Source organism: Myiozetetes cayanensis, unplaced genomic scaffold (assembly GCF_022539395.1).
Source record: "Myiozetetes cayanensis isolate MyiCay16 unplaced genomic scaffold, myiCay2020 scf17, whole genome shotgun sequence".
Classification (NCBI taxonomy): Eukaryota; Metazoa; Chordata; class Aves; order Passeriformes; family Tyrannidae; genus Myiozetetes; species Myiozetetes cayanensis.
In genome coordinates, this window is record NW_026087378.1 from 9,919,630 (window position 1) to 9,945,539 (window position 25,910).

Consider the following 25,910-nt stretch of genomic DNA (forward strand, 5'->3'; position numbering starts at 1 on the left):
GGGTCCATCCTAACTGAGGAATGGCAGCAACATGCTGGATGTTAGCAAGGTCTTGCTCTCCGCAGCTGCTAAACACTGAAGTTATTTTAAGCTCTGAAAACAATTTATCAAATTACAGTTCTGAAAAATGGTACAATGTGAGTCATATTTACTTCACATTTCTCTTTCTGCAGGCTCTCGCTATTGGCTGTGGGTTATTTATTAGCTCTGATGCCTGCTCTGAGAAGCTCCTTCCTGGGTCTGTATTTCACATTTAATGAGTGCTTTTGCAATTTTATGACTGTTTTCTGAAGCTGAGGTGGCACTTTGAAAAGCCTCGTGGTTTATGGCCCGTTTCAGACTCCACTGATTCCTGCCCGTTACTACGTACGTGAAACCACACACAGCTCCATTCTGCTTGTCCCCCATTCTGCTCTTTGTCAGGCCATGGAAAGCTTTATGGGCATCAACAGGGACTCTCACCTCAACAAGGACAAATTAATCCATGGGACTGCGCCACATCCAGCAGGGCCACTGGTCAGTGATGGTGCAGAAGGTGGACCCCACACTCCAGTGGGAGATGTCCAAGAGCTCACAGCCTCCCTGGGTTGGAGCTATGTACCTACAATTGGGTCATTCCATTTATTGCTCAGGGAGGGTGGATTCTTTGCTCACGATCAGGTTGCAGCATCCAAAGGTACAACACAGACCTCCACCAGCTCCAGCTGGGACTCTCCATGTCTGGTTACTGCCTGGCCTTTGTCACACTCAACCACTCTGTGCTTAGACATGAAAGAGCTTCAGAGCTTCAAGGACACCAGTTGACCTCATGCAAAGAAGCTGTGAGCAGGTAACCCACAGATACACTATCTTGGCCATCCATAGGTCATCAAATTCACAGCATCTTTAAAGTCCTTGGTAGGTTGTCACCAGCATACTTAAAAGTCTGTTTAAAGTTCTGCCTCGTAAGACTGTCCTTAAAAAAGGACACCACTTTCCTTCAAAAGCAAATTTTTGTCTCTGTGGGGGACTGAAGTTCCCTGGGGACTGGTCTGAGACTGAGGAACTCACATTTACAAGAGCAAGTTGTTGTTGCAAACCTCACCACCCGCTGTGCTGAGTGATGCGTCTGCAGTTTTGATCTTGCTTTTTTTTTTTTAAGTGATAAATACATAGTGGCATATGCACTTAAAACAAGTGTGCTCTGGAAAAAAAAACAAAAACAAACCTCCAGACAAATTTCCCCTGCTCCTTTCCAGAACAAAACTGAAATAAACAACCCAAAACCTCCATAAAAACAAAATACACCAGTACACCCCTGCACTTGCTCCTTTCTGCTGGGGAGAGAATGACAGAACAGATGTATAACATAAGCTATTTATGTTGGTTAATATATTACTGGGGAGATGCTGAGAGATGGCAGTGATAAGTTTAGAAGCAACTATATAGGAAATATATTAGAATAGAGCAGATCCCCACCTGCCCACAATGTTGTTCTACCAAGCGTTCATTTCTAAGTGATGTGTCACAGAAATCCTGCGCTGGGTTCATGTGAAAAATCCATGTGAAATACGGAGCGCGCTCGGAGCCTTTCTGTACAACAACATCCTACGGAAATTCTCACTCTTCTGCTTCCTCCTTGCTTTCACATTTCACAGAAATGTCCCTCTCCTCTTGCAACCATCTCAAGGAGCTGTACTTAGAGTACAGGGAGTTATAATAATTCCCATATTTAATTTAAAAAATTTTCTCTTCATGCAAATAGTTGTAGTCAGAAAGTGCTCTTGTGTTCCGTGGGAAAATATTGCTTTCAATGAAATTGTAATTTTCATTATCAGGATGATTAAATCAACAACATTAAAATAACAATGACAGAATCACTCTCATTTCCCATTTCAAAGCGAAATAAAACAACACTTTGAAATGGTGATTCAAAGCGTGTTATTTAGCTAGAGCAAACCTTGTTATTTGAATCAAGCCCACTGATCTTTCCCTGACACTTTTTATTAAAGATGTTACCAAATTTGCTATTGCTCAAAGTCTCAGCTTTTCACCTCTCCACACTCCTCCTTGGACCAGAAACCACCTACTGAAATGTCCCCCAAAGAAGACATTCTCTTTTCTAAGTAAGAACAGCAGTGGCAAGAACAACAATGAGAATGAAAATCACAATAACCTGATCCTAAGACACGGGGCTGTGTTACAAGACAGCAGTAAAGTTGAAATCCCCTCTGATGGGAAGACTTTCTGAATGCTCTGCCTGGACTTCCACTAATCAATAAGATGATAAAACATTCATCAAAGGGGTCTGCAGGTTGTTATTTCCCTGATATCCCAAGCTCGTTAATATTTGGACAAATTGGCATCTGATAGCCAACAAGGTGGTGCCTGATCTTCCCCACCATCCCCTGCTGAGCTGTGCAGGGTTATCTCCATTTGCTGTTGGAGCTGTGCCTCCTTCTCAACCCCTGAGATCTGATGCCAGCCCATCATGCTAGAAATCAACCTCTGCCTACTGTCTTCACCCAAAGACATGTATTTCTAATGAAACTTCCTTTGAAGAGCAGGGAGACAAAAGTCCAAAAAGGAAGGAAAAAATATGTAAAAGTAATCACAAGAGTCATATACTAAAAAGTTCCTTCAGGAACCCTTTGGGTTTTGGGTCTTACTGAACTTTCAGGCAGCAGAACTATTAACTGAAATGGGAACCAGAATGAAACTCAGTTCTTCTCTAACCTTTCTAAAGGCCAATGACAATTAAAGCCACCCAGGGTGCTCCACAGTGTTTAGCACAGACCGTATAACTTTTCAGTGGGCACTTACCGTACTATTTCTCCCAACTTCGCTGGAATTTTTTATCTTCCCTATAATGTTAAAATTATCTTATTTCTATTTCTATTCAACAAAATAGATGACAGACAAAAATTGTTTTCAATTAGGTAGCTTTAGAAAATTCTGGGTTTTTTTCTTTAAATTCCCTGTAAAGAACCCCCAGAGATAAATTTAAATGGTATTTTTATGGTTTCAGTTTTGAGGTCCCACATTCACAGCTGTGAGATTCTTGGATCCTTTCTGAATTTTTAACTGATTCACAAAACTACGCTATGGTTCATGGAGGAAGGTCAAAGAATCTCTTTAGCTTCAAAGCAACAGAAAGATTAGGCCACATGAACTGGAAGAAGGTTCTCTGGGGAAGGCAACCCACCTTGGAGAAATATCACATCCTTGCTGCATGAAAGCTCCCAGGGAGAACCAGAGGCTGTTGAATATCCCAAACTCATTCGTCTGGTCATTGGCCGGCTGGTCCCGTCCTTCCTCGAATTCCTCAGTGTGCCACTCGTAGGGGCTGAAGCGACTCACCAGGAAGAGGACAACGCTCACTCCAATGTAGGCAAAAACAATGCACATCCATATTTCGTAAGCCAAAGGATCCAGAAATGAAAAAACTCCCGGCTTGGACTTTTGAGGTTTTTTTATCATTATGGAGATGCCTAAGCTCATGAACGGTTTGGAAAAGTCTATAACTTCTTCTCGAACCAGCGTGATGGTTAATGGTGCCACAGCCACATCCGCCCTCTGAGAAGGAGACAGAGAAAAGATTTGCAAACTTTGGATAAAATGTATCTACTAACTCCACCTTATATTCCTTTGATCTCTGTTTAACACTGCTACCTCAGAAGAAATCAGGCAAAACCAATTGCAAGAGAAAAGTTTAAAAGGGAAAGCCTATAATATTGGTGGATGACTTCCGTTCTATTACTACTGATTACCAGGTCTGTTTTGAAATCACAGTGTTTCCTTTTTGCAGCCATCTAACCCTTCGCGTCTGACTTATCCACTGATGTCACTGTCTGATGCAGATGATTTTCCCTAAAAGAGCTTTATCATCCAGACATCAAAAGAAGCGAGGAAAGGCCAATCTCCTGAAAAAGGATGTCAGGATGTTTACTTCCATCAGGAACTGCTTTTTGATTGCATAACTGATGCAGGAGAAGAGGAAAAATGTTCCAGCAACACTGACGTGCACTCTCCACTTACTTTGCAACCCACCTTGAAAATGGAGAGGGAAATGCATTGAAATGGCTGGTGGCTACCAGCAGGAGACAGATCACCCCTGCTCCAACACAGTGTCACAGAGATTTGGGAACTGATGCTCCCTACAAGCTTTCCCTTGTAGGGACAGGGAAAATTAGACCCCTCTGAGGGATGACCTAAACACCACAGATTGTGATCTACCAGACCAAACCAGGTTTAGAAGTGTAGGGTGCAGGTGTATATGTGACATGATGGAAATGAGTGGCTAGACAGAAAGTAATCTAGTCCTACCATTCACCACTCATATGCTGAGTGTTTGAAATCTTTTTCTTCTTTCATCCTACCATTATCATGCAAATATAAAACAGAGTAGAATTTGGAGATTCTACCCATGGGAAAGTTTGACCTTTCAATACTTGTTCTTCTAAAAATGTAAAGAAAAAGGATCTTGGAACTGTTGAAAGGAAACATTTTGACATTTCCATAGGCACAAAATGTGTGCTGTCTCTCCCCAAATTAAAATGTTTTACTTGGGCTGATTATTTGCATTATCAGAGCTGCAGTCCTCTGGAGAGCTCAGGCTGACAAAAGGCAGGGCTCCTTCTAAACTCTAGGGTCTGGATGTGTTCTCTAGAACTAAGAGCAAAAGACAGTGGATGAGGTTGGAAACTCACCCCATAAACAAGTTCTCCCACCATGCCATTCCATGTTTTGGTGTCAGGGTCCCGGGCTCCATACTTCCCATCCCGGACGATCTCCAGCCGGTAGTGGTAGCCAACGTGCTTGGCGATCTCGGCAGCGAGCTCCACACAGTAGCCTTCGTACCTCTCATTGCCTTCAAACTGGTTGGCATTCTTCTTGAGCATCACATATGGGTCTTCCTGGCACAGAGAAGACCTATATTGAGCCACACTCCTCATCCTAGATGTGCACAGCATGGGCTCTGATTGGAGCCCAGTGTGCAGCTTCTGGTCCCCCCTCTAAAAAGCTCGAGCTTTGAGTTCCTGCACCAAAGGACTCAGTCAACACATAGTGGGCTTATTCTAGAAGATATGACGTGAGATATATATACAAAGTGGCATATTCTGTTTAGTCATGGGGAATCTGTGTGCCGCTCCTGAGGTGATGGACCTGAGGGGAGTGGAGCAGTTGGAGGAATTTGGGAAACAAACCTTGCAGTGCAGTTCTGCAAAGGGTATTTAGTGCACTTGAGCTGTGAATTTTTAAAGGCACGTCTGCCTGTGTGGGCACAGCCAGAATCAAATCTACTGGACAGGAGAGGACCTTAAGATGTTTACCTCAGTGTGGGTATTGTGTCATCTCTGCAGGCTCACAGTAAGCAATAGACAAACAAATTAGTAACATTTCTTGGTTCTGCAGGGTAAGAATATACAATGACACAAGACATGATACCATACATTATGGGGTACCTATTATTCCTTCACGATTATAGTGGAGATTTGTTTTTAAAGCAATGACTCAGCCTCTCTGCACAATACAGCTTATCCTTCCCAAAACTGCAGCCCCCATTCTGTGGACTAAATACAAAGCACAGGTATGATGTTCCTAATTTTCCTACGTTGATGCCGCTACTATCTTGTCATAATCTTTTGTATTTTCTACACTTAAGCATGAGAGCTCTTTAATGCCTATTTAATTAGCCACAGCAATTTTCAGGTACCTTTATGGAGCCAGTAGGAAACAGTAAGTACTATTATTATTATTGTTATTGCTATTATAAAAATGATACAGTAAAAGAGAGGGCACACGAGTGGGAGGAGGGAGTCTGCACATCGGGGAGATGGGGTAGAGGGAGACCTGGGAGAGAAATCACAGCACTTACTAGGATGGTCGTGACTATGTAAGTCCTGTTCTGGAGGCTTGTGGACTCGTTGCCGCTTTGAGTATCTACTGCTGTTGGAACCAACTTCTCATCTTCATTCCAGTAACCAATCTGCCCAATACAAAACCAGGATTGGCATCTCTTTGTAACATTAACCAAGATACAGTAACAGGGTCATCCAAGCAGGATCATCTCTCTCCGTATGTTCACACCCAACCAGATATTTGCTTTTCTGATTCTTGGTGTCTTTTCCAGGGGGACCAGGAAATTTCCCATCCCACCTTTGCCTCCAGACGGAAAATAATGTGCATGATATGCTACAGTAGCACAGTGTTTGTAAGAATTACCTTTAGCACACTGTACTGGTGATTATTGCCATTCCCTGCCTCATCCCTGTGCTCAGAGTACACACTTGTGTACTCTCTGTGTGATTTCTGAAAATTATTCTAACAGTGAACTTGCCTGCTGCATGTGCAGGTGCTGCAGGGTGATGACACATTATCCTGCAGCTGAAAGCCTTTACGGAAATAGTACTGACTCTTTGGATATCTTGAGACAACAGGACAAAAAATCAAGTCAAGAAAAAAAAATAAAAGCCCCAGCCCTGGGCCAATGTCAAAAAGTTTGGGGTTATGAATAAACTGAACAGTTGTAATGGGAAGAACTCTCATGTTAAGTTGTGCTTAATAATAATCAGGGATTTGGGCTGATCTATCACTGCTTGCAGGTAAAGCAGAGTGCCACCAAGTATCGCTAGGGAGATCATGGTTGAGGTTATCCATTTTGAGGCCTTGATTTTATAAGAGGTTTTCCATCACCTCATGTAAGTATGAAGCAGCCTGAGCTCTGCTCATATGAAAGGAATTTCTTATCACAGTAAATGGGAAAGGGTATTAACCAGGGCACGACCAGCAGCCTGCTGATGGCAGATTAAAGATTGTAACAGCTCAGGAGAAAAAAAAAAAAATCTGTGCAGGCTTCTAATAGTTCTTCATTGCACAGAGAAAAAGAGCAGAGAGTGAGGAAAGATTTTCCAAAGCTCTGCCCTAAGGCAACATAAATGGAGACATGTATGTTTGCTTTGCACCTCTAACCTGGTGGATCTAAAATACAACAGGCATCGTGGCAGTGATGTACATGTCTTCCAAACAAATATAATTTCTGACAGTAAACACATAGAAAAATCAAGTTATTCAACCACTCTGTTTCTTCTCCTCTAAACTCTTTCCAGACTACCAACTTACTGAAGTTCAGAGAACCAAAATGGACATGATGCTGTCTTTGTTCTCTTATGAATACTTTGTAGTGGAAGAGGACAGCTTTGTATGTTTTCAAAGTGACATTTCTTTTATTTCTCAATGAAAATTTGCCTTTTTTTGCTTGACTATGGTGGGCTTTGATCTCTCATCAGTTGCTACTAGGTCTAAGTATGAATTGGGTGCAGGGACTGTAAATATGAAACTTTCACTATTTACATTACTCTTAGTTTGAAACAAGTGTTTCATTCTTCAGGGGACTGAGGAGGTGCAGACAGATTACACTGAATGCCTCATTCCAAACTATTTAGTGGCTCTCCTTTATCAATGAATAACTGAGTTATTCTTTGTTCTTCAAATACATAGTATCTAAAGTGGGACATAAGCACATGGAGTCAGATTTTCAAAAGGATTAGTGTTTCAAGGGCTCAGCATCCCTGAACAAGGCCAGATTTTTCAAAAAGCCTGGGACAGAGAAAGGGATCAAGACTTCAGAACAGCACAAAGGTCTGTGTAGCTATTGGGATGTGGTTAGTGGTAAAGCTCTTGTCACTTCAAGGAGAGCAGAATTAGGTCAACATGAAGGGTCCACTTACACTGGTTAGGGCAGGCAGCTTCTGACTTGCTCTGCCTTGACTCATCCTTGGAAAAGAAAAGTGGGAGGGCAAAACCAGACAGTCGTGTAGTAGGGCCTGCACCAATGCACTGCACCAATAGCAAGGCTGAGTTGACCAAGCTTTTACTATCCTGGAAAATCTCTGCCACACACAGCTAAGATATCTTTGTTGCTCTTGAAAACATCCTCTATATGTTGTGTTTTTTTAGCAATATACCACAAGTTCCCACAAGTGCTTGGCTTTGCTCATGCACAAAGCGGGGAATGCACTCATTGTGACTCCACCTTCAAGCTTTCATGAACAGGAATGTTTGTTGAGACCCAACCCCACTGTAACTCAATCACCCAGCTGGAATCTCACACAGGATGTCAGGTCACTCTCTGCTTTACCTTTCTGATGCCGTCGTGTTTCATCTCAATCACATGCAGGGTGTAGTTGGTCCTCCGTCCTTTCTCGTTAAACTGAACGTTGCCAGACAATCCTTCAAAACGGACCTTAAAGATATAAATATCAATGAAGATGGAAAATCAGTCAGCACCTCATGCAGTGGTGATTAGACAGCAGCAAGAGGGAAAGTGTAGAAGGAAGGAGAGTGCAGTCGTTTCTCTCAGGTCCATGCAGGAGAGACAGGACATCTGTCTGACACTGGGATTTCACTGAAGTTAACTCTACAGCATGCCTGACCATGGGAACAGCCATTCTCTTAAGTTACCCTTTCTTTAAAAAACCCTTTCTCTTAAAACTTAGTGGTGTAAAACTTAGCTCAGCAATGCCTGAGAGCTAAATCACCAATGAGAGCCCATCACCTCTTGGGATGTGACAGTGAGCTAAATCAGCTCTGAACTCCTTGAGTTTTGTGTAGTTTTGTATTTTCTAAATCTGACCTGTAGTCAGGGTTTGGTAAAGGATTTGTCAGTTCAAACCAGGAACTGTATTTGGGGGAAATATGAAACTGTGGCCACAGCTCCCAGCTGTTGTCTTTTGATAGAGAGGAGTCTATCAGTTACCAAGCAAATTTAGTTACCTCTGCACCAGACTAATAGAAGCCAACAATTTAGTATTGTAAATGAAAATTACATGGGAAACATTGAATCATAAATCTCTGCTGATAGCACCACCGAGCTGAAGTGTTGCTCACATCACATCCCACATCCTGAACTTCTCCTCTCAGCGTGGCCATTTGACTTATTGCAAAAGTGACCAGCCTGGCGTGGGGAAGGGTCCCTAATTGGAATCATACACTGTAGGGGACCAGGCAGTGGGGACCAGGGACATGGGAAAAAGAGTGCAGATTTGGGTGTCTATGGAGACCACATGGAGAAATGCTCATGCCACTGGATTAGGAATTAAAGGTTTGCTCTCAGCCTTTCCACTTGCTTTGGACAAATCTGTTGTCCCTGCAACTGAAGTTTTCCCACATGCAAAATGGGGACAGGTATTTAACATACTTTGTAAATACTCTGAGATCCTCAGAATAAAGACCCATGGTGAAGAAATGAGGATATTTCTTCACAGAGGAGCACTGTCGTTAATCTGCTTAAAACGTGTTTGTTTTCCAGCTATTATCACAAAGGTTTGTCATGAAAAGGAACATCTGCCAGTATTTTCTGAAGCTCTTTCACATCAAGAGGTATTCCTAGTGACATTTGGAGAAACATGCTTTTCCCTTCTCACAAGACACAACATGCCCATAAAAAATAGATGCACTGGAAAAGCACCATTGTCTTAAGCACTCCCAAGCCTGCTTTTTTTCCACGTCTCCTTTGGTTTTCTTTTCAAGTTCTGACCCCTTCTGAAGCTCAGGTCACAGGTGTTCGTGTTTTGTAGCTTTATATGCACTAAAAGGCAGCTGTACAGCATCAATTTCTTCTATCTGAATGAGTGAAATCTTAATCCTGTGATCTCCATGTGGCACTGAAACGGCAAAAGGGATCCCTGCCATCCATGCTACAAGGATGCAGCACAGCTTTTCTATCATTTCCCATCCTCTGATTGTAAATGCAAAATGCAAAAATGCAGTGCAAAATACAGTGAGGATTGATTTCAACAGTGCTAAGCACCAGTAAAGTCATCCAGAGACACGGAGCATTTAAACACACTTGTGTATAAGACATGGATGGGCCTGGGCTCTTTGCTGGGAAACCTGGAGCAGCAGGATGGTGTACAGGGTAAGTCAGCAGTTAGGGACTGTCTATCTGCTTATTAGGTCTGATAACAAAATAATACTTTAAAAAGAATTTGTTAAAAATGATCATGACCTTTTCAAAGTACAACTGAAACTTCAGTGTATTGCTTTTAAGCAATAATTTGTGAGAACTTTCCTGGGGAAAAAAACTCCAAATAATTATTAACAATACACATTGTGCTGAAATATGCTAAATTTCTTCTTTTTTTAAAAATAAAGAATGCTTCATACCTCTTTTCATTTTTGTTCCTGTTATCCATGAGTCCTTGTCAGGAGGTTATAGTGAGGGGAGGGGTCAGTCTATTCTCCCAGGTAACACAACAGGACAAGAGAAAATGGCCTCAGGTTGTGTTAGGGGAGGTTTAGATTAGATATTAGGAAAAATTTCTTCACAAAAAAGATTGTCAAGCATTGGAAGGGGCTGCCCAGGGAAGCAAGTGGTGGAGTCACCATTCCCAGAGGGATTTAAAAGATTTGTAAATGTGGCATTTCTGGACATGGTTTAGTGGTGGCCTTGGCAGTGCTGAGGTAATGGTTGGGTTTGATGATCTTAGATCTTCCAACCTAAATGTTTTTTTATGATTCTGTGGCTCCTTCCTGTACTAAACAGAAATAAGGCAATCTGAGAGCTTATTCCAGACATTTGAGCAGAAGTAAGTAGAGAAACCTTTTGCATTTAAATAGTTTAGAAAATTTTAGGCATTAGCAAATGAGAGGTGAAGAGAAAGCCCACTGTGAACAGCTGTAAAAATTGCCCTGTTTGTGAGTCTTTACAGAAAGGATAACTCAAACCTTCAGTCTCAAGTCCTTCTATTTCCATCTGCCTCTTTCCTGCTACGTTACTAAATGCTGCATGATTATTAAATTCATAGCTAAAATTTTGCTAGGAGGTTTCTTTCCCTGCCTCTTTCAGAGCCTTTTATTTTGACCATCACAACTGAACTGGTCAAGCCTTTTTAAAACTATGATTTTTCAACAGAGGCATCTTTTGCAAACAGCTCTTCATGTTCTTTGCCCAAAGTCACAACAGTTGAAAAGTTAAGACTTTTGAATTTGTTTTAATGAAGAGATGAGGAAACTTCAGAGGAGATTACCCAACATACACACACAAAATTGTATTTTCTGGCTGTCTAATTTTGATATCTTATTCTCATAAATTCAATAAAGGAAAATGCTTGAGAAGCTATTGCTCATCAGAAGACTTCCAAGTATTTCATGTTTATTAGGTAACCGATCTCCCTAATGCATCAGGGAGGCTGATTTTATTATAAGGGCTTGGAGAAGCTATGACAGTGATTTGCCCAAGGTCATACAGAAAGTCAGTGACAGGCTTGGGAACAAATTGAATCCAAGCAATAAAATCAAATCAGATGCAAGATTTGGCTTTGGAGGAATTGTTATTTACCAGTAAGCAAAACCCAAATCAAAACAAAATACATGGGGAACTTTACATATGATACAAATAAACCAAATTAATGTTGTCCTTCTTGCCTTCTTCCCAGTTAAGGAAAGAAGATGGGATAAGCTACATTTGGATAACACTGAACTAGCACGATTTTCAAGGAAACCATCTATTTCTGTCAGAAAAAAAAGAACAGAAGAACAGAAGAAATGAATGTCAGCCTTGAAATTTAATGAAATTTTAAAATATTTTACCTGTGTAGAGTATTTTTTCTCTATTGCTGTTTCACATCATATTTTTGTTTTTTCAAAAATCTAAATTTTTATGCAGCATGAAAAAACCTAGATTATCAGATTTGAGGAATAAACTATCTAAGTGGCTGTTACTAAGACTTTTATGGATCCTCACAGTATGAAACAAGCTATAATCTGCACTTTGAGAACATTTTGATGACAGCCACACATAAGGCAAAATTCACATGCATTCATTAGCAGCCTGGAACTGAAGCCGAGTTCATGGAGAGTTAAAGAATCTGCAAAAAGCATGGTCTGAGCAGGTCTGTGTCTGAGGGAGGGGAAAATAAAAATCGGGATCCTTGATTTTATGGAATAATATTTTGGCTTTTGCATCCCCGAACATCAGCAGAAGTTAAAGCAGGCAAGGACACATCCGATGCTACCAAGAAAAGCAGTTTGCTGGGTGCACCCCTGAGGTTTTTAGGAGACCTGGTTCTAATGTGGAAGGATCAGTTCCTCATCCTAAGTGATTCCTGTGAACATTTCTGCTGTGAACCACCCTCGGGCTGCATTCAGCCGAGCCCACATCGTTAGGGTTCCAAACCTGCTGCAGCGCTCTCTGGATGTCGATGCCTTGCCCCCAGGGTACGGCTGGGTTGGCAAGGCAGTCCCCGGCGTTGCCGCGGCGGGAGATGTCGATCCTCTGCCTCCTCAGGTTCTGGAACGCCTCGGCCATCACCCGGACCCCGTCGTATGTCAGGGCTGACGTGTACTGGAAAGAGAAGAGTAGTTGGACAAGGCCCGTCAGGGTGAGCTGCCCCTGGGTGTTGTCACCCTTCCAGCTACGAAGTTCAGCTGTCTCCTGCTCCCTGTAATCTCCACTGTCCTGTAGGCTTGTAATAGTTGGTTTTGCTTTTGCAACTGGGAAGTGAAGGAGAAGCTCCTGGTGCAGAGTCAGGTTGCACTCCCTGAAGAAGGTTCAGCCTTAAAAGGTGTTTGTCTGTTACCCAAGTCTTTGTGATTAATTAGATTCAGTGACCCAAGCTTTTGAGTAACTCATTATACTGTGTAAATGTGAGATAGGTGAAATCAAGACACAAGAGACCTTTTCTGGTCACAGACAGAGACCAGAAAACTCTTTCTCTGTCTGCAAAAGTTCTGCAAAAGATGAGCTTATTCAAGCAGAAACTTGTACAGAAATCAGTGTAAAACTCTTGTCATGAACCATTAGAGTAACTATTAGAATCAATTCCTTTTCATGTGATTTCCTACCTATTTATTTGTTTGCAACTTTCCTGAACTAATAATTCTAAAGTTAACATTTCTATTGCTGAGTGTTTGTCGCAAATGTATTTGTTTTCAAATGTCAAACAGAGAAAAAAACAACCTCCCCCTCCACCCATCTCTCAACAGCTTCAGGGCCTTCTGTGTAGGAACTAAAAAATTTTCCTCCTCTATTGTACACACTGATTTGAAATGCTAAAAAAGAACATCTGGAAAGACTTTATTGTCACTGGATGTCTAGTAAACAAGTCAAAGGTTAAGGAGTTAATGAGGCTTTTTGTTTCTTACATACTGAACATCATGAGTTGTTTAATTCTTAGCTTTGAGGAAGGTATAAACTGGGAGATGGGGTGAATACAATAAATTGTGTGTTTCTTGGAGGCAGTAACTGCTGCCTACTAAAATTTATACAATGTTGAGGCACCAGTTCATAATTATATTGAGAGTTTCTCAGAGTGAGATTAAAGAGTTCTTTGTGATCACAGAGAGGTGAGCATAACTTTACCAGAACCAGATGAACTCAAAATTAAATGTGTTCTTTTACATCACTTGCCTTTGGCCTTTTCCAGTCCACACGTGGATGCTCTCTGGCATCATTATTCCTCCACTGTTGCATGATCCTGGCAGGAACAGTATCTGTGTAATTCACCAGCTGGAAGCCAGTCACGTTGGCTCCACTCTCCCTGAATTTGGTCAGGTCAATATCCATGAATCCCTAGGACAGGAGAGAAACAGGAGAAGCTCATCAGAGGAACACATCTCTGGGTGGATAAGACAAATTTTGCCCATCTATGAGTTTGGCAGACAGCTCAGGAAACACCTCTTCCCTCTGTGAGGTGACATCCAACTCAAAGAGGCACCACTTCCCTGACCATGATGTGAACTTGCCTTTTTCACAGGCTCTGAGCTGAACATATCCTGAAGTTTCCAGGAGACAAATTAACAACAGGTCATATGCAAGAAAGATATCAGAGTAATGGAAAAATGCACTGACTAATGCTTGGATGAAATGAATAAAATTTATAAAATAAATTAAAAAGAATTTTTTACCCAGCTCTAACTTTCAGACAGAATTCTTCACCCAGCCCTAACTTTTATGCACTCATTCACCACTGGATACACTACTTCTTTTCAAATCATAGTTTACAGGGAAAAACCAAGCCTGAACAATGAACTTTCAGCAGATCAAGAAGTCACAGCTTGTTAAAGGAGTCTGACTACTAGAAAAGCCAGTTTATAGAATTTGCTAATTTGGGAGAAAAAAAAGGTACTTTTTTTAGACTTCAGATCACTAACAAAATACTTTTTTTTTCCATTTCTTTATTGTTCTTCTCTGCTTCTCACTGCATGTGATGAACACACTTGCTCAAATACACGTGTGTATTGATCAGGGTGGCACTGCAGAATTAGTCACTCCTCTTGAGTCAGAGGTGAAAAAATAATTAGAGACACTCTGCAATATGAAGAAGAGGTCATTTCTTGGTGTCCCAGCTTTGATCCCACCCCTGCAGCACTGCTGCTGTGCAAAACTGTTTGCTGTACCCCCTCACACAGAGCAGGTGCTCGAGCAGAGGCTCTGCCTTCCTGCTCGGGCTGCTGGGTGGGGGACACAGGCCAGGCTGAGGTCTGGTGCCTTTTCTTTTGGGGTACAAACACAAGAGATGTAGCCAATAACTGGCACTAATACCATCAGCAATCTTAATGTACGAGGGAAAATGAGTGGGAGGAGTTTCACAATGCAATCACTTGAGCAGCGGAAGAGCTTTTTGAGCTCTGCCTTCCCGCTGCCCTGATGGTGTGTGTTCTCCTCAGGCTCCTTCTCAGCCTGCCACTGGGTTTCTCCCCCTTGCTTGTTCTCAGACATATGATGACAGTGTGAGTTAAAAAAGCCAAGTCACATCATTTCCAGGAAACACCAGTCAGGTTCCCAAAATGGAACCTCTGTTCATGGGTAGACGGAGCTAAGGAGCTTATTAACTTCTAAAGCCAGGATCAAGCCATTACATGGAAACCTGTTTTTGAAACAGACCTTGCAAGTAAAAGTCTAAATTGCCCTCTCACATCAGTGTCAGACTGAGGGAGTCATGAGTAACTCAAAAACATCTTTAAAGACTTTCACACTTTTTTCTTTCAGCTTTCTGTAAGCAATTTGGCATCCACTTACAAAGCTGAGGATTAGATATTGGTGTATAGATGCTCTAAACAGATGACTTGTTTTGCTTCAAAGTGCAGTGATTCAGGTAAAAAAAAATATTTTATGTGTACATATTCCTCAGAACGCTGGTAAAACCCACATCAATCCTGTTTGTGATTGCTAAGCGTAGGGGTTTAACAAAGCCAGAGCTGTGATTAATGAATAGGAAATGCAGCAGGATAATTGTCCCTGACATCTTAATGCATTTCAGGCCAAGTGGTTTTTGGCATGCAGAGCTCTAAGGTTCAGTAAGAGGGACCTCACAGGTTGCCAACTGGTTATTCATGGCTAGGACCAAGTTACACTGACGTTTTGGTCGTGGGAGATACTCAGGGGAAAAGGATCTGTCAAAAGAAACTACCACAGAGCAACTTGAAGTTTGTGCCACCAGCTCCTCCTTGGAAGACCTACAAAGGCATGAAGAAAAGTCCAAGTTCACGACAGAGTATGAGTAAGAAGGCTGGTGTATTAAACCCTCTCAGCATGTAGATTTAAGTAGAAAAAGTCAAAAAAAGGTTATGACATCAGTGATGAGACAGTAGTGGTTGAAACTGCTATATTTTACTGTTTTCCCCCAAACAAAACTATTCTGAAACTGAAGCAAATATTCAGTAATATTCACTGGGATTCATCTTGCATAAAATTTTGAAATAATCTGAATAGATGAAAGGAATTATTTCTTCTTGAAGATTGTACTATTTTTCCCACTTCGTTTTGGCACAATTCAGGTTCTTTAAAAAGTGTGGAGACCTCCAAAGATTTTCCAGTCATTTAAGGCAGGTAGGACCATAGAGGACATCATTAACCTTGAAGACATCTTTGCATTTTGGCTGTTATCAACCTCTGAAATAATTGTTTTCACCTGTTATCCCTCCTCCACATGCCCCAGTACAAAAACATTATAGGAATGGTTCTAATTATGAAGGAATTTTAATCATTGCACCACTGAAATCTGCTCAGAGCAGGTCTGGGGAACATGAGAGTCAATGAACAGGGAAATCCAGGGGTCAAATATTTTAGAAAATAACTCCCAGAGAAGTTGAATTCTTGCTGGCAAACACATAAACAAAAAAATATCAAGTGTTATGCAAACTGGTTTTGTAAAATGTTTCTATTGACAAAGTAGCAGCAGGAATTCAATATGCTTATCTGTCTTTTTGGAATATCAGTCTGCTTGTAGGAAACAGGAGAATGAGAGAATTACAATATTTGCAAGTAAAAAAGTCATCAATCATCTGTCACCTTGTACTAACTATAGCCACATTTTGAAAAAAAAAAAAAAAGAAGAAGGGATCTTTTGTTTAGTTTTCAATTGAACATATTTGGGAAAGAGAAAATAAATTCTTAAAAATTGTCTAAGGAAAGACTGCAACCCACGACTGAGGGGCAACAGCTGTGCTTTTGGATTAATATGTTGACTATCAACCAGCCTGGGAAAGAAACAGCCCAGAAATGCTTCCCTCTGTCATCCACCCAAGTGCAGCAAGAAGTGAACAGTGCTGGAACGATGCACCCCATGTGGTCCCATGGAGTGATCAAACGGTTTTGAAACCATTTCAAAAACCTGCCAGCGAATACTGGAAAAAAACCATGTCTGGAGCACAGTGGGCTGTTCAGGGAAATGAGCAGAATCCCTGAAATTTGGTTGTGTGTGACTCTCTTCAAGCTCTTTACACCAGAAGCATTTGGGAGGTATCTGCTGAATATGTGGGTTTCACCCTTCACCTCCCTATATGGCACTGCTGGTCCCGCAGGGAGGAAGAGCAGGAATATGGGAACTCACATCACACTCCAGTCCCCCTGGAAAGTCAGGACCCAGAGGGAACACAGAGCTCCCTAGGGCCCAGAGATGTAGGTACACAGGAGGAAACAACACTTCTGCAGGCACAGTTATCCCTGGGAATCCTCACAACCAGGCTGGAAGGGACACCACGGCAGCCAGCCCATCCCCTGCCGTACAGCAGGATTAGCTGTCCCTTCGACTTAAATTGACTTCACAAAATCACCCCAGCAAACCAGAGAACACGGCTTCCTGCCTTGCATATGCCTGGAAAATGCCTGGTTTTCTCCAAATGCCATCAAATTAGCAGGCTGACAGTAAACCACAAAAATCTGTCCCCATCGCGCTGATGGGCTGAGGTGGATCCCTCCTCCACGCCTGCTCTGACTCACAGCATCTGCAACACACTGTTCCAGCAACAGCCAGGCTCGGTTCAAAGGAGGAAACTTGCTCTTTAGCCCATACCATGGGCTCCTCTCTGCATTAATGAACCTCACAGGGCGATTACGTGCAGAAGTCCTGCTGCTAGGAAATAATATGGGCAGCTATTACAGACCTTTGTGGCTTCAAATAGAAGCCAGTCCTAGAGAGGGATTTTTCCTCATTGTGCTTTCCTTGATGCATCTATTCTTTATGCTGTTCTTAAACTGAAAGCTCTTTTCAGCCAAAGGTTGTTTTACTGTCCTGTTCACTGCCTCGGCTGCTGGGAGAGGTGTCAGCAAGTCACACATTTATATTCTTCTCCACTGCTTGTGGGCTCAATCATCAAAGGAAATGCATAATTCAGGAAGACTGATGACTTGAAACAGGCCTTATGAATCCATCTTGATTAAGTGGTCCACGAAGGATCTGCTTTGAAAAGAAAGTCCCTCCAGAAATGAGCCAGCTCCTTATTTATACCCTGGACACTATGAGGAGCCAGGACATTGAGTGGGCAGTGCAGGCAGCTGCCAGTGTAGGGAAAGCCTCATCCCTTCATGCATGACCCTCCTCAAATCTTCCAGCATCATTTACTTCTCTGCATCTCTCCTTTCACCCTCGTACTTCACTGCCTCTGCCATTCTAAACCTCTACCTCCTCTCCACATGCTGATGACACTGGGCAGCATTTCTCCTTCTGGAATATCATCCCAGCCCCTGGGAATGCTGCAGCCTCACCTCCATACCTGGACATTGACAGGCAGCCAGCTGCTACCCCACACCTTCAGATTCTCTTTGTATTTCACTAAGCTCATATTAATTGCTGGCACTTTCCCTGCAGGTGCCTCCTGCAGTAGAATCCTGCCTTTGAAGCTGTGGCAGCAAGGGCTGAGCTCCAGGGAAGCTCCAGCTCAACAGCTCATAAACCACCCCACAGCACAGCCTAAAATCTCTGTGCCTGTGCTTCAAGTCTCGTCTTTTCCTGAGAGATAGGACATTAGGGAGTCTCCTTGAAGACTGTCACATTCCTGAGAAACACTGTTGTTTTTGTCTCCTCCCTCTGTGTCTTCTGAGCCCTCCAGATCTGCTCCCAAGACCGGTAAGGCTCAGCTCTGAAAGAGGAGAAGGAAAATGCCCCTTTCTCTTTAATTGTCTGGAAAAGGTTTGTTGGCTGAACCTAAAATAGTCCCCTCATTCCAGAAGGAGTATCAGGGTTTTTAAGTCCCTTTCTGTCTGGGATGAGGAGCCTAGAGTAGATTTTTTCTTTTCTATAATAGGTTGCACACTAAAATATTCCCTTTCAAGCCAAAAGCATTTAAGCAATTCATCCTGAGCTTGGGTGGGTGCCACAGAAACCTGTGGCAGCATCGGGAAACTAGCCCAGCTCTGTTTAGATGTTATCCATGCATGGCTTGCAATGCCAGACTACTTCCTCCTAGCAGACTTTATGACTATAAGAAACTTTGCAAAGCAAAATTTTTGCTTCTGAATGGCTGTAAATCAGCTGAGTGAATACAAAGTGGCTCCTGTCATTCTAAAGTACACCAGTGACTTTCTGCAGGGAGCAAGAAATTGAGCGTTTCCAGACAGAGCATCCCTAATATACCAAATTATCTTCAAGCTTGACTTCTGCAGTGAAGCAGCATTCCTCACTCCCATCACTTTGTATTAAAAAGGAGGGTATGTCAAAAAAGAGCCCATCTGCTCCAGTCTCATTCCAGTCTGCCTTCCAGCGGGAGAGGCCTTCTCCTCTGCAGAGTTATTAATGTGTCAAATCTCATTGTGGCAGCAAAACATGTGAGTCCTCACTGTAATTTAGGAGTAAGTGGAAAAAAGGGGAAAAGAAAGACAGGAGAAGGGGGCACTATCAGACAGCTTCCCAATTCTGCAGTTTGAGGGGGGTGTTTTGTCCTGTCTATGGATACAAAGCAAACCAAGCTGGGTGAGAATTGGGACTTCAAGGACAAGAGGCTGGAGATGAACAGCAACTTTTCTTTGGTACAGCTCTGCAGGTTTTCATTGTGGTACTATCTGCAACTGCCCAATCCTACTGCCACAGCACATTCTGGATATAAAGGATCATACATGTCTTGTTGGAAGGCTCAGTCCAGGCAGAGAGGGGTGCTCTAGGTGGATGATTGGGCATTAGAGAGCTTTCATCACACAAGCTGATTTAAAGGTTTGGGATACGTGCTGTGCAACGGCAGATGCCAGGGCTTCAGTCAAAGATATGATTAAGGGATGACCTGATCACAGTTTACAAGGACCAAAACATCAGTAATGGAATATTTTGTCTAGCAAACAGAAGCATAAATCTGGTGGAGGAAGCTGGAGCTAGGCAGTTTTTGACTAGAAAAAGCACCAGTGAAGTCACCATGAGGAAGATATTATGGATTTACACATCACCACTTGCCAGTTGAGCTGAGGTAATGGATTAGGAGACTGCAAATGGCTGAGAAAACCTGTTAGTTTAACACCCTTTTGCTGAAATTTAAACAAACACATTTTTCCTTCCAATGGCTGTAATATAATCTGTCAGTTGCTTACCTGATACTCTGATTTTTTTAAGTCATAGTAAGTCACTCATGTTTTGAACCCTCATTAACTACTGCAAAAATCCTCCCAAGGTTGCTGTTCATATTCTCCTGTGTGGGCAATTTTTGTATCCAATCAGATAATTTTCTTTTATATGAGACACTAGTTCAAGCAAAAATTAATTCAGGGCACTGCTGTGTCTTTTACTATCAGTGATTCAGATGAGGTAATGTTATATGGGGTTCTTCTGCTTGATAATCTTTGAATCAGGAAAGAAAAGCTGTTTGGAGATGAAATGTGGATTTCAGAAGTTTCACTGGTATATTACATTGTCTTACTCTGAACAGAAAATAAATGTGTCTCATGAGCCTACTTGCACCAACGCCTCTGAAAGAGGAAAGGTCTAGCGGGTATAATTTTAGAACCCTAAAAATAACTTAAGATATCTCTTTCCAATATAAGAGTACAAGTTTGCAAGACCAGGCATCGTGACAGGACGAGAAGGGGATGCTGTACACATCCCTTTGGAAACTCCACAGAAGAGAATTTCCAATCAGTGAGTGATGTGAACATGAGCATTGCTGACCATGCTTGTACTGCAAGTCAGCAGCACCTCCAAGGACAGGAGACAGTGTTGAGAACTGAGGCCGACTCAAATAAACGTGGCAGCTTTCGAGGTGCAGGGAGACAGAACCGCAGCCTTTTAGCTCCAGGCAAGATGAATCAGTGGTTTGGTGCAGGGAGTGGAGCCATTAACACATGGCCAGTGCCACATGTCACACTGGGGCATGCACAGACCCTCCCCACTGAGTCGCAGCACATGCTGCAGCTGTAGGGGTGCTGCATTGCTTTAGGGGGGCTGATCTCTGCCTGTGGGGGGAGAACTTTGCTCCCCAGGGATGTGGTGGCCAGCTCAGGTTACCTCTTCTTCACTGTCTGCACCAGGAGTTGGTCTCACAATAATGACTCTCAGCCCTGGTGGTGCAGACGTTCTTCATTCCATTTTTCAGGGGGGGGAAATCAAAGGTGCCCATCTAAATCACGGGTGAACTGAATCAAAACAGCACATCTTGCCTGACTCCTGCACAAGCCACTGTGCTGACAAAGCGTGTGACACTGTGCTGTGCTGATAACCTCCACCACCACCACAACCGTTTGCACAGGAAAACTCTGTCCATGGCCTGTCTCAGTGCTGACACATGCTGATGGAGAATAGCACAGGAAAAAGTGCTTACCTTGGCTAATCAGCAATGTTTTTATCTTTACTTTTCCCTACTACCCCTAGCATCAGCAATCTCATACACTTATCTATTCATCTTCTAAAAAAGAGCATTTGCTAAAAGAACAACCTGGACTAATGCACCAGGAAAGAAAGGAAGGAAAAAAAAAAAAGGCTAAAACACCATATGGGGCAGCTGTCTTTCATACTTTTCATTTAAAGACAGGTCACACAAATGGCTCTTATTTTAAGACAAAGATTTTTCTCTGCCTAAGAGAGCTAATGTTCTCCCACTACTGGCAGAAGTCATCTCACATCCATGGCATAGGGCAAACAGATACACAAAGCCAAGGTTATGGGGAAAAAGCCTGAACATCAGAAGAAAGGAATCCCAGAAGTTTCTAAGCTTGCTCCTCTGATAGTATTGACTGTATTCTTTTCTTCCTTTGTGGATGCTAGACTGATGATCTCAAAGGCTGAGAACAAAGCTTAGAAAAATAAGACTCACAAAAACAAACACTTCTTAAAGTCGTAAAATCTCTCTGAGTTCCCGAGGGGAAGAGAGAGACAGAGACAACTGCAAACCCCCAGTGGTGGTACTCCTGACAAATATCCAGGCTGGCAGCTGGTAAAAGCTAACTGGGATAACTCTAATGGGTACTGGTTGAGGATCAGGATTTCATGACTTTACAAAAGCCATGAACAGTGCCAAATTTACCTCAAGGAGAAGCAGGGATGCTCACAGAAACCTTTCCCCTGGCAGGGATGTGGCAGACAGACCACTGTGGAACGGGGAGGGCTGGGTAGAAAAGGTAGGTTGTGTCTTTAGCAGGCATAGCAGGTCTAGAGAAAGATGTTTGCCCATGGCCTAAGGTGCAGAATGGTTTCATTTTGTTTGTGAACACAGAAATATTATTGTCTCACCTTGGCAACAGCAATTTCACTGAAAAAGAAAGCTGTTCCTGCTAGGAAATACCAGCTTTCATTTGCTGCTACTTGTCAAATTCTGCTCAGTACTTTACTACAGCTCACCGACAGCAACTGCTGGGAAAACACGTGGTGATTAATGCAAGGCATCGCCTCTTTGCTCATGGACTGTCTGTGACCAGACGGGGAACTCCTCCACTTCAAAATGCACCTGCAGATGATTTTTTTAGACCTTATTCAACCTGTGCATTGCCTTGCAAACTCCATTGCTTTGCATTCACGATGCAACACCAGTTTGAAGCTGCTGTAACTGGGCAGTAGCGTGCTGCTGCTTGTTTATTGGCTGAGTATAGCTCTGAGCAAACACATAGCTAAAACTAAGAATTTAAGTGGGGTTATCTAGAAATGTTTCCCAACATTTTCTCCCAATGTATAATTTCCATAATTGTGTCCCCATTTTTCCATATTCAAGAAGGTTAGGCAAAAGGCAGCTATTGAAAATTCATCTCCTTGCTCCAGCTCCTGCAGGTAAATTGGTGGCTATGAACCAGCTGAGGACTTTCTTGACCTTATCTTCATGAAGTGTGACAGTCCTAAACTCAGGATTCCATCAGTCAGCACTGGGGACCAAAAATAACTCATTTGAAAACCTGACACTTCCAGGCTTTAGCTCTTAATTTATTCTCTTGACGACTCAGTGCTCCAGAATGAGCCATTTCCACAAACCAGGGCTGTTCTCCAGGCATGCACGAGGGTGTGCATGAGGGTACATGTGTGTGTGTGTGTGGGCAGTGCACGCCCTGTCATCTCAGGACGTGTCTACAGGGGGAAATGCGGGCTGTTTAAGGTCTGCCACTATGTGCATGAGTCAGTGGGAATAAATTACAGCACGTTACACCCTCTGGGGGCTCTAATCCAGCAACAAGATGTCCTTAGGAGAGGGCAAAACCCTCTGTGATCTCTTGGATCAGAGCATCTGCACTAGGGTTTAACCCTGCCAGACGCTGACTTCCCTCATTCTGACACTCCCTTGTAACATCCCTGGCCTTCCCCACGTAGGGAATCTTCCTGTCCTCCCCTGCTAGCCTATGGTCTCAGAAACATGGGATCTTCAGGGTCTTTTTGCCATTCTCCTTGCTGAACAGATCAGTCAGTAGCTCTTGTGCGGGTGCAGCACATCACAGAAACTGATTTGGCTGCTGGTGCCTGAACGTGCCCACACCGTTCTGTCCTGGAAAGAAAGGGTTTCTTAACCTTGAGGGGTGCTAGGCTTCCTTTTTTTAAAATAGTTTTTTCATGATTATGCCCTACTCTTCTTTTCTTTTTTTTTTTTATATATTCCTCTCTCGAGTTTGGCTCTTGTGTGATGCTAAGTTTTAAGAAGCAGGAAAGACAAAAGGTAAAGCTTGAATTACTTTCACTCTCTTTCTTGCCAATCAAAGCTCCTTGAAAAACACAGCTAGTGACAGTGGATTCTGGTGGTCCCTATGGGACCCAAAGCCCCCTCCACTGAGCTGCAGTGGGAGGCAGAATCTCCCTGCAGAGGGGCTGGGGGAAATGAAAAGCCTTTTGCTCCAAGTTAATTATTTATAACCCCTGTTGGCTGAGTATGCAGCCTCTTCCAGCTAGCTCTGTCCTCTCAACATTTGTGCAAAGGCTAAGAAAACACATTAAAGATGGGACAGGTGTGCTTTCTCCTGCTAAAAGTGCGAGAGCATGGTATCAGAAGACAGAGGGAAATGTCCTTACAAACTACAGCACCTGAGTGTTAGTTCACCTCATGTTTTTAATGTATATATCCTAATGAAACTGCACAGAGAGGAGAGGTGATATTTTCATCCAGGCTTCCATGTGGGTGTGCAGATCAGCACAAGGACATGCACACTCCAGCGACTCTGGCTCACTTTCCTGCTCAACTTTAATGAAGGGACTTTCATAAACATTCAGGACCTGGGTTACAGCAAATAATAATTTATTAAAAATTAGCAACTAAAGTTATTGGCTGCTCTACGGTTTTGCATGTCTCCCCTTGCACAACGTAACATTTTTATCTCTGTAATTACACGGTAGGCGGCCAGCGCAGAGTGCAGGGTCAGAACAGGGCATGGCAGGGTAATGATGTGGCCATTTTTGCCTTGTAAATTAGAGAGTTATCTTGGGACCAAGAGAAGGAGAAGGGCAGCAACTGCTTGACTAATTGGTAGTTTAAAGTTTAATTACCCCAGGGCTGACGTGCTGCCTCACAGACGCAGCTCTGTGTGGGAAGAACAGGTCCAGAGCCTGCACCCCACACGGACACAGGGGTCCCTGGGGGAACAGCATCAGCCTCAGGCTGCCAACAACAGCCCATCCTCTGCTGTGCAACTCCCTGGATGGATGGATGGACACATCTAGGGAGGAGAGGTGAGGAGCTCTGCAGTGGAAAACCTCCAGCTGCCCTATGGACTGAGGCTGTTTCTCTCACAGCTTCCCAAAACCCCCTAGGTAGGGAAATTTTCCATCCTCCTAGGAGACTTGATCCAGAAAGAGACTTGATCCAGCCCTGATGCTGTCCAATATTGCTCTGTCCTCAGGCAGCACCCTCTGCATTAAAGGGGGAGTCGTCTCCTTAAAGAGCCAATTCTTTCCTTAGAGCCATGACAGTCAGATTTAATGTAGCACTAAGGAGGCTTTGGTGGGCATCTGTCATCCAGTCAAGGTCAAATCACCACAAAACCCCAGCACACTCAGAGATACCCTGCAGATAAATTTGATGTCTTAAGAGGAAACACTCCACAAGGAGAACACAGCAAAGGACTTCAGTATTTTTTTTTTTTTACCCAAAAAGTAGATGAGAAAAAAGGTGTTCATCTCAGTAACCATAAATATATTGCTTTACAACATAAGAGATATCTAAAAATGAACATCAATGAGGGCAACTCACCATATTTGCCAGAATGTAGTGGTACCCATTCCCATTTTTTTCAAGCTTGATTATCTGCAACATAAAAGAAAGGTAATTAGCAGAGATCAACTATGGAGGAAGACCCTCAGTTATCTGGTCTTTCTCCCCCTTACTTTTCCCTGATGAGATTGTTCAGCTGTGGGCAAAAAGATACAGCAAAGTTCATAATCTTGTTAGAGGATGGAAAGAGCTTTCCATGATATCACAAGATATCTGAGCAGCAAGTCTGAAACTAGACAGGATAAGATCCCCAAGAACATTCTATGGCGGAAAACAAAACAACCAAACCAATCTTTCTCCTGTGGGCTCAGGGAAATTTGAAACAGCACTTTAAAAAAAGGAAAAAGTTAAACATGATCCGTTTTTCAGCCAAAGGCCAAAAGTGGGAAGCTGGAGTCCATATGTACTATGAATGCAGCTGAAACACCCAGCAAGACTAGAAAGCTGTTTTGCACATCCTCCCAGCTATGGTCCCTGCCACAGACACCCACCTGGGTGAGATAACAGGAAGTTTTCTCCTTTAGTGCATCGAGGTAGCTTCAAACCACATCTCCAGAACAAACTGCCTGGACAAGCTACAGAGGATTCCCCTGTATGTTCATTAAGATTATTTATATATTCCTATTCATGGTGTCCCAATATATGGTCTTTGTCACTTACTCCTTTCTCCTTGATGCCTGCACAGTCAAGGTTTTTCATCAACACAATTGCTTACTGAACTGTAATAACTGAATTTTTCTATGTTAGCTGGAGAAGTTTCCCTTTATTTTCCTTTCTGCCTCTTGCAGGCTTGCCTGTGATTTGAAGGGACAGAGGCACTGATCAGATGGCCCCTGTCTTTTTCTTTTATTTAAAAAGAGAACAGAAAGAATACAGTTCAAAATTCTATTATGCTTGCTGATTCCATGTTTTCATTGGAATTCCTCTCTATTGATTTCTAGCAGCACTGTCGAATTCTTCCTGGGTTACTCGAGTCAGATACCATCTGCATTTGAGGCACTCTACATACAGAAAGAAAACAGTAAAAAAAAAGCCCTAACCAACATGCCCTCAAA

The 25,910-nt window shown here is 42.8% G+C and overlaps 1 protein-coding gene across 4 annotated transcripts in view; it reads right to left on the reverse strand.

Annotated features, from left to right (window-relative positions):
* The window catches only part of GRIA1 (glutamate ionotropic receptor AMPA type subunit 1), a 117,130-nt gene that overhangs the window by 30,425 nt on the left and 60,795 nt on the right, over window positions 1–25,910 (reverse strand). For all 4 annotated transcript variants that reach the window (XM_050312540.1, XM_050312541.1, XM_050312539.1 and 1 more), the window contains exons 5-11: window positions 24,835–24,888; window positions 13,391–13,552; window positions 12,158–12,325; window positions 8,120–8,224; window positions 5,858–5,968; window positions 4,689–4,895; window positions 3,185–3,555 (exon numbers count right to left, since the gene is read on the reverse strand). In XM_050312540.1, coding sequence (XP_050168497.1) covers window positions 3,185–3,555; window positions 4,689–4,895; window positions 5,858–5,968; window positions 8,120–8,224; window positions 12,158–12,325; window positions 13,391–13,552; window positions 24,835–24,888 — 1,178 coding nt within the window. The remainder of the gene's footprint in view (window positions 1–3,184; window positions 3,556–4,688; window positions 4,896–5,857; window positions 5,969–8,119; window positions 8,225–12,157; window positions 12,326–13,390; window positions 13,553–24,834; window positions 24,889–25,910) is intronic.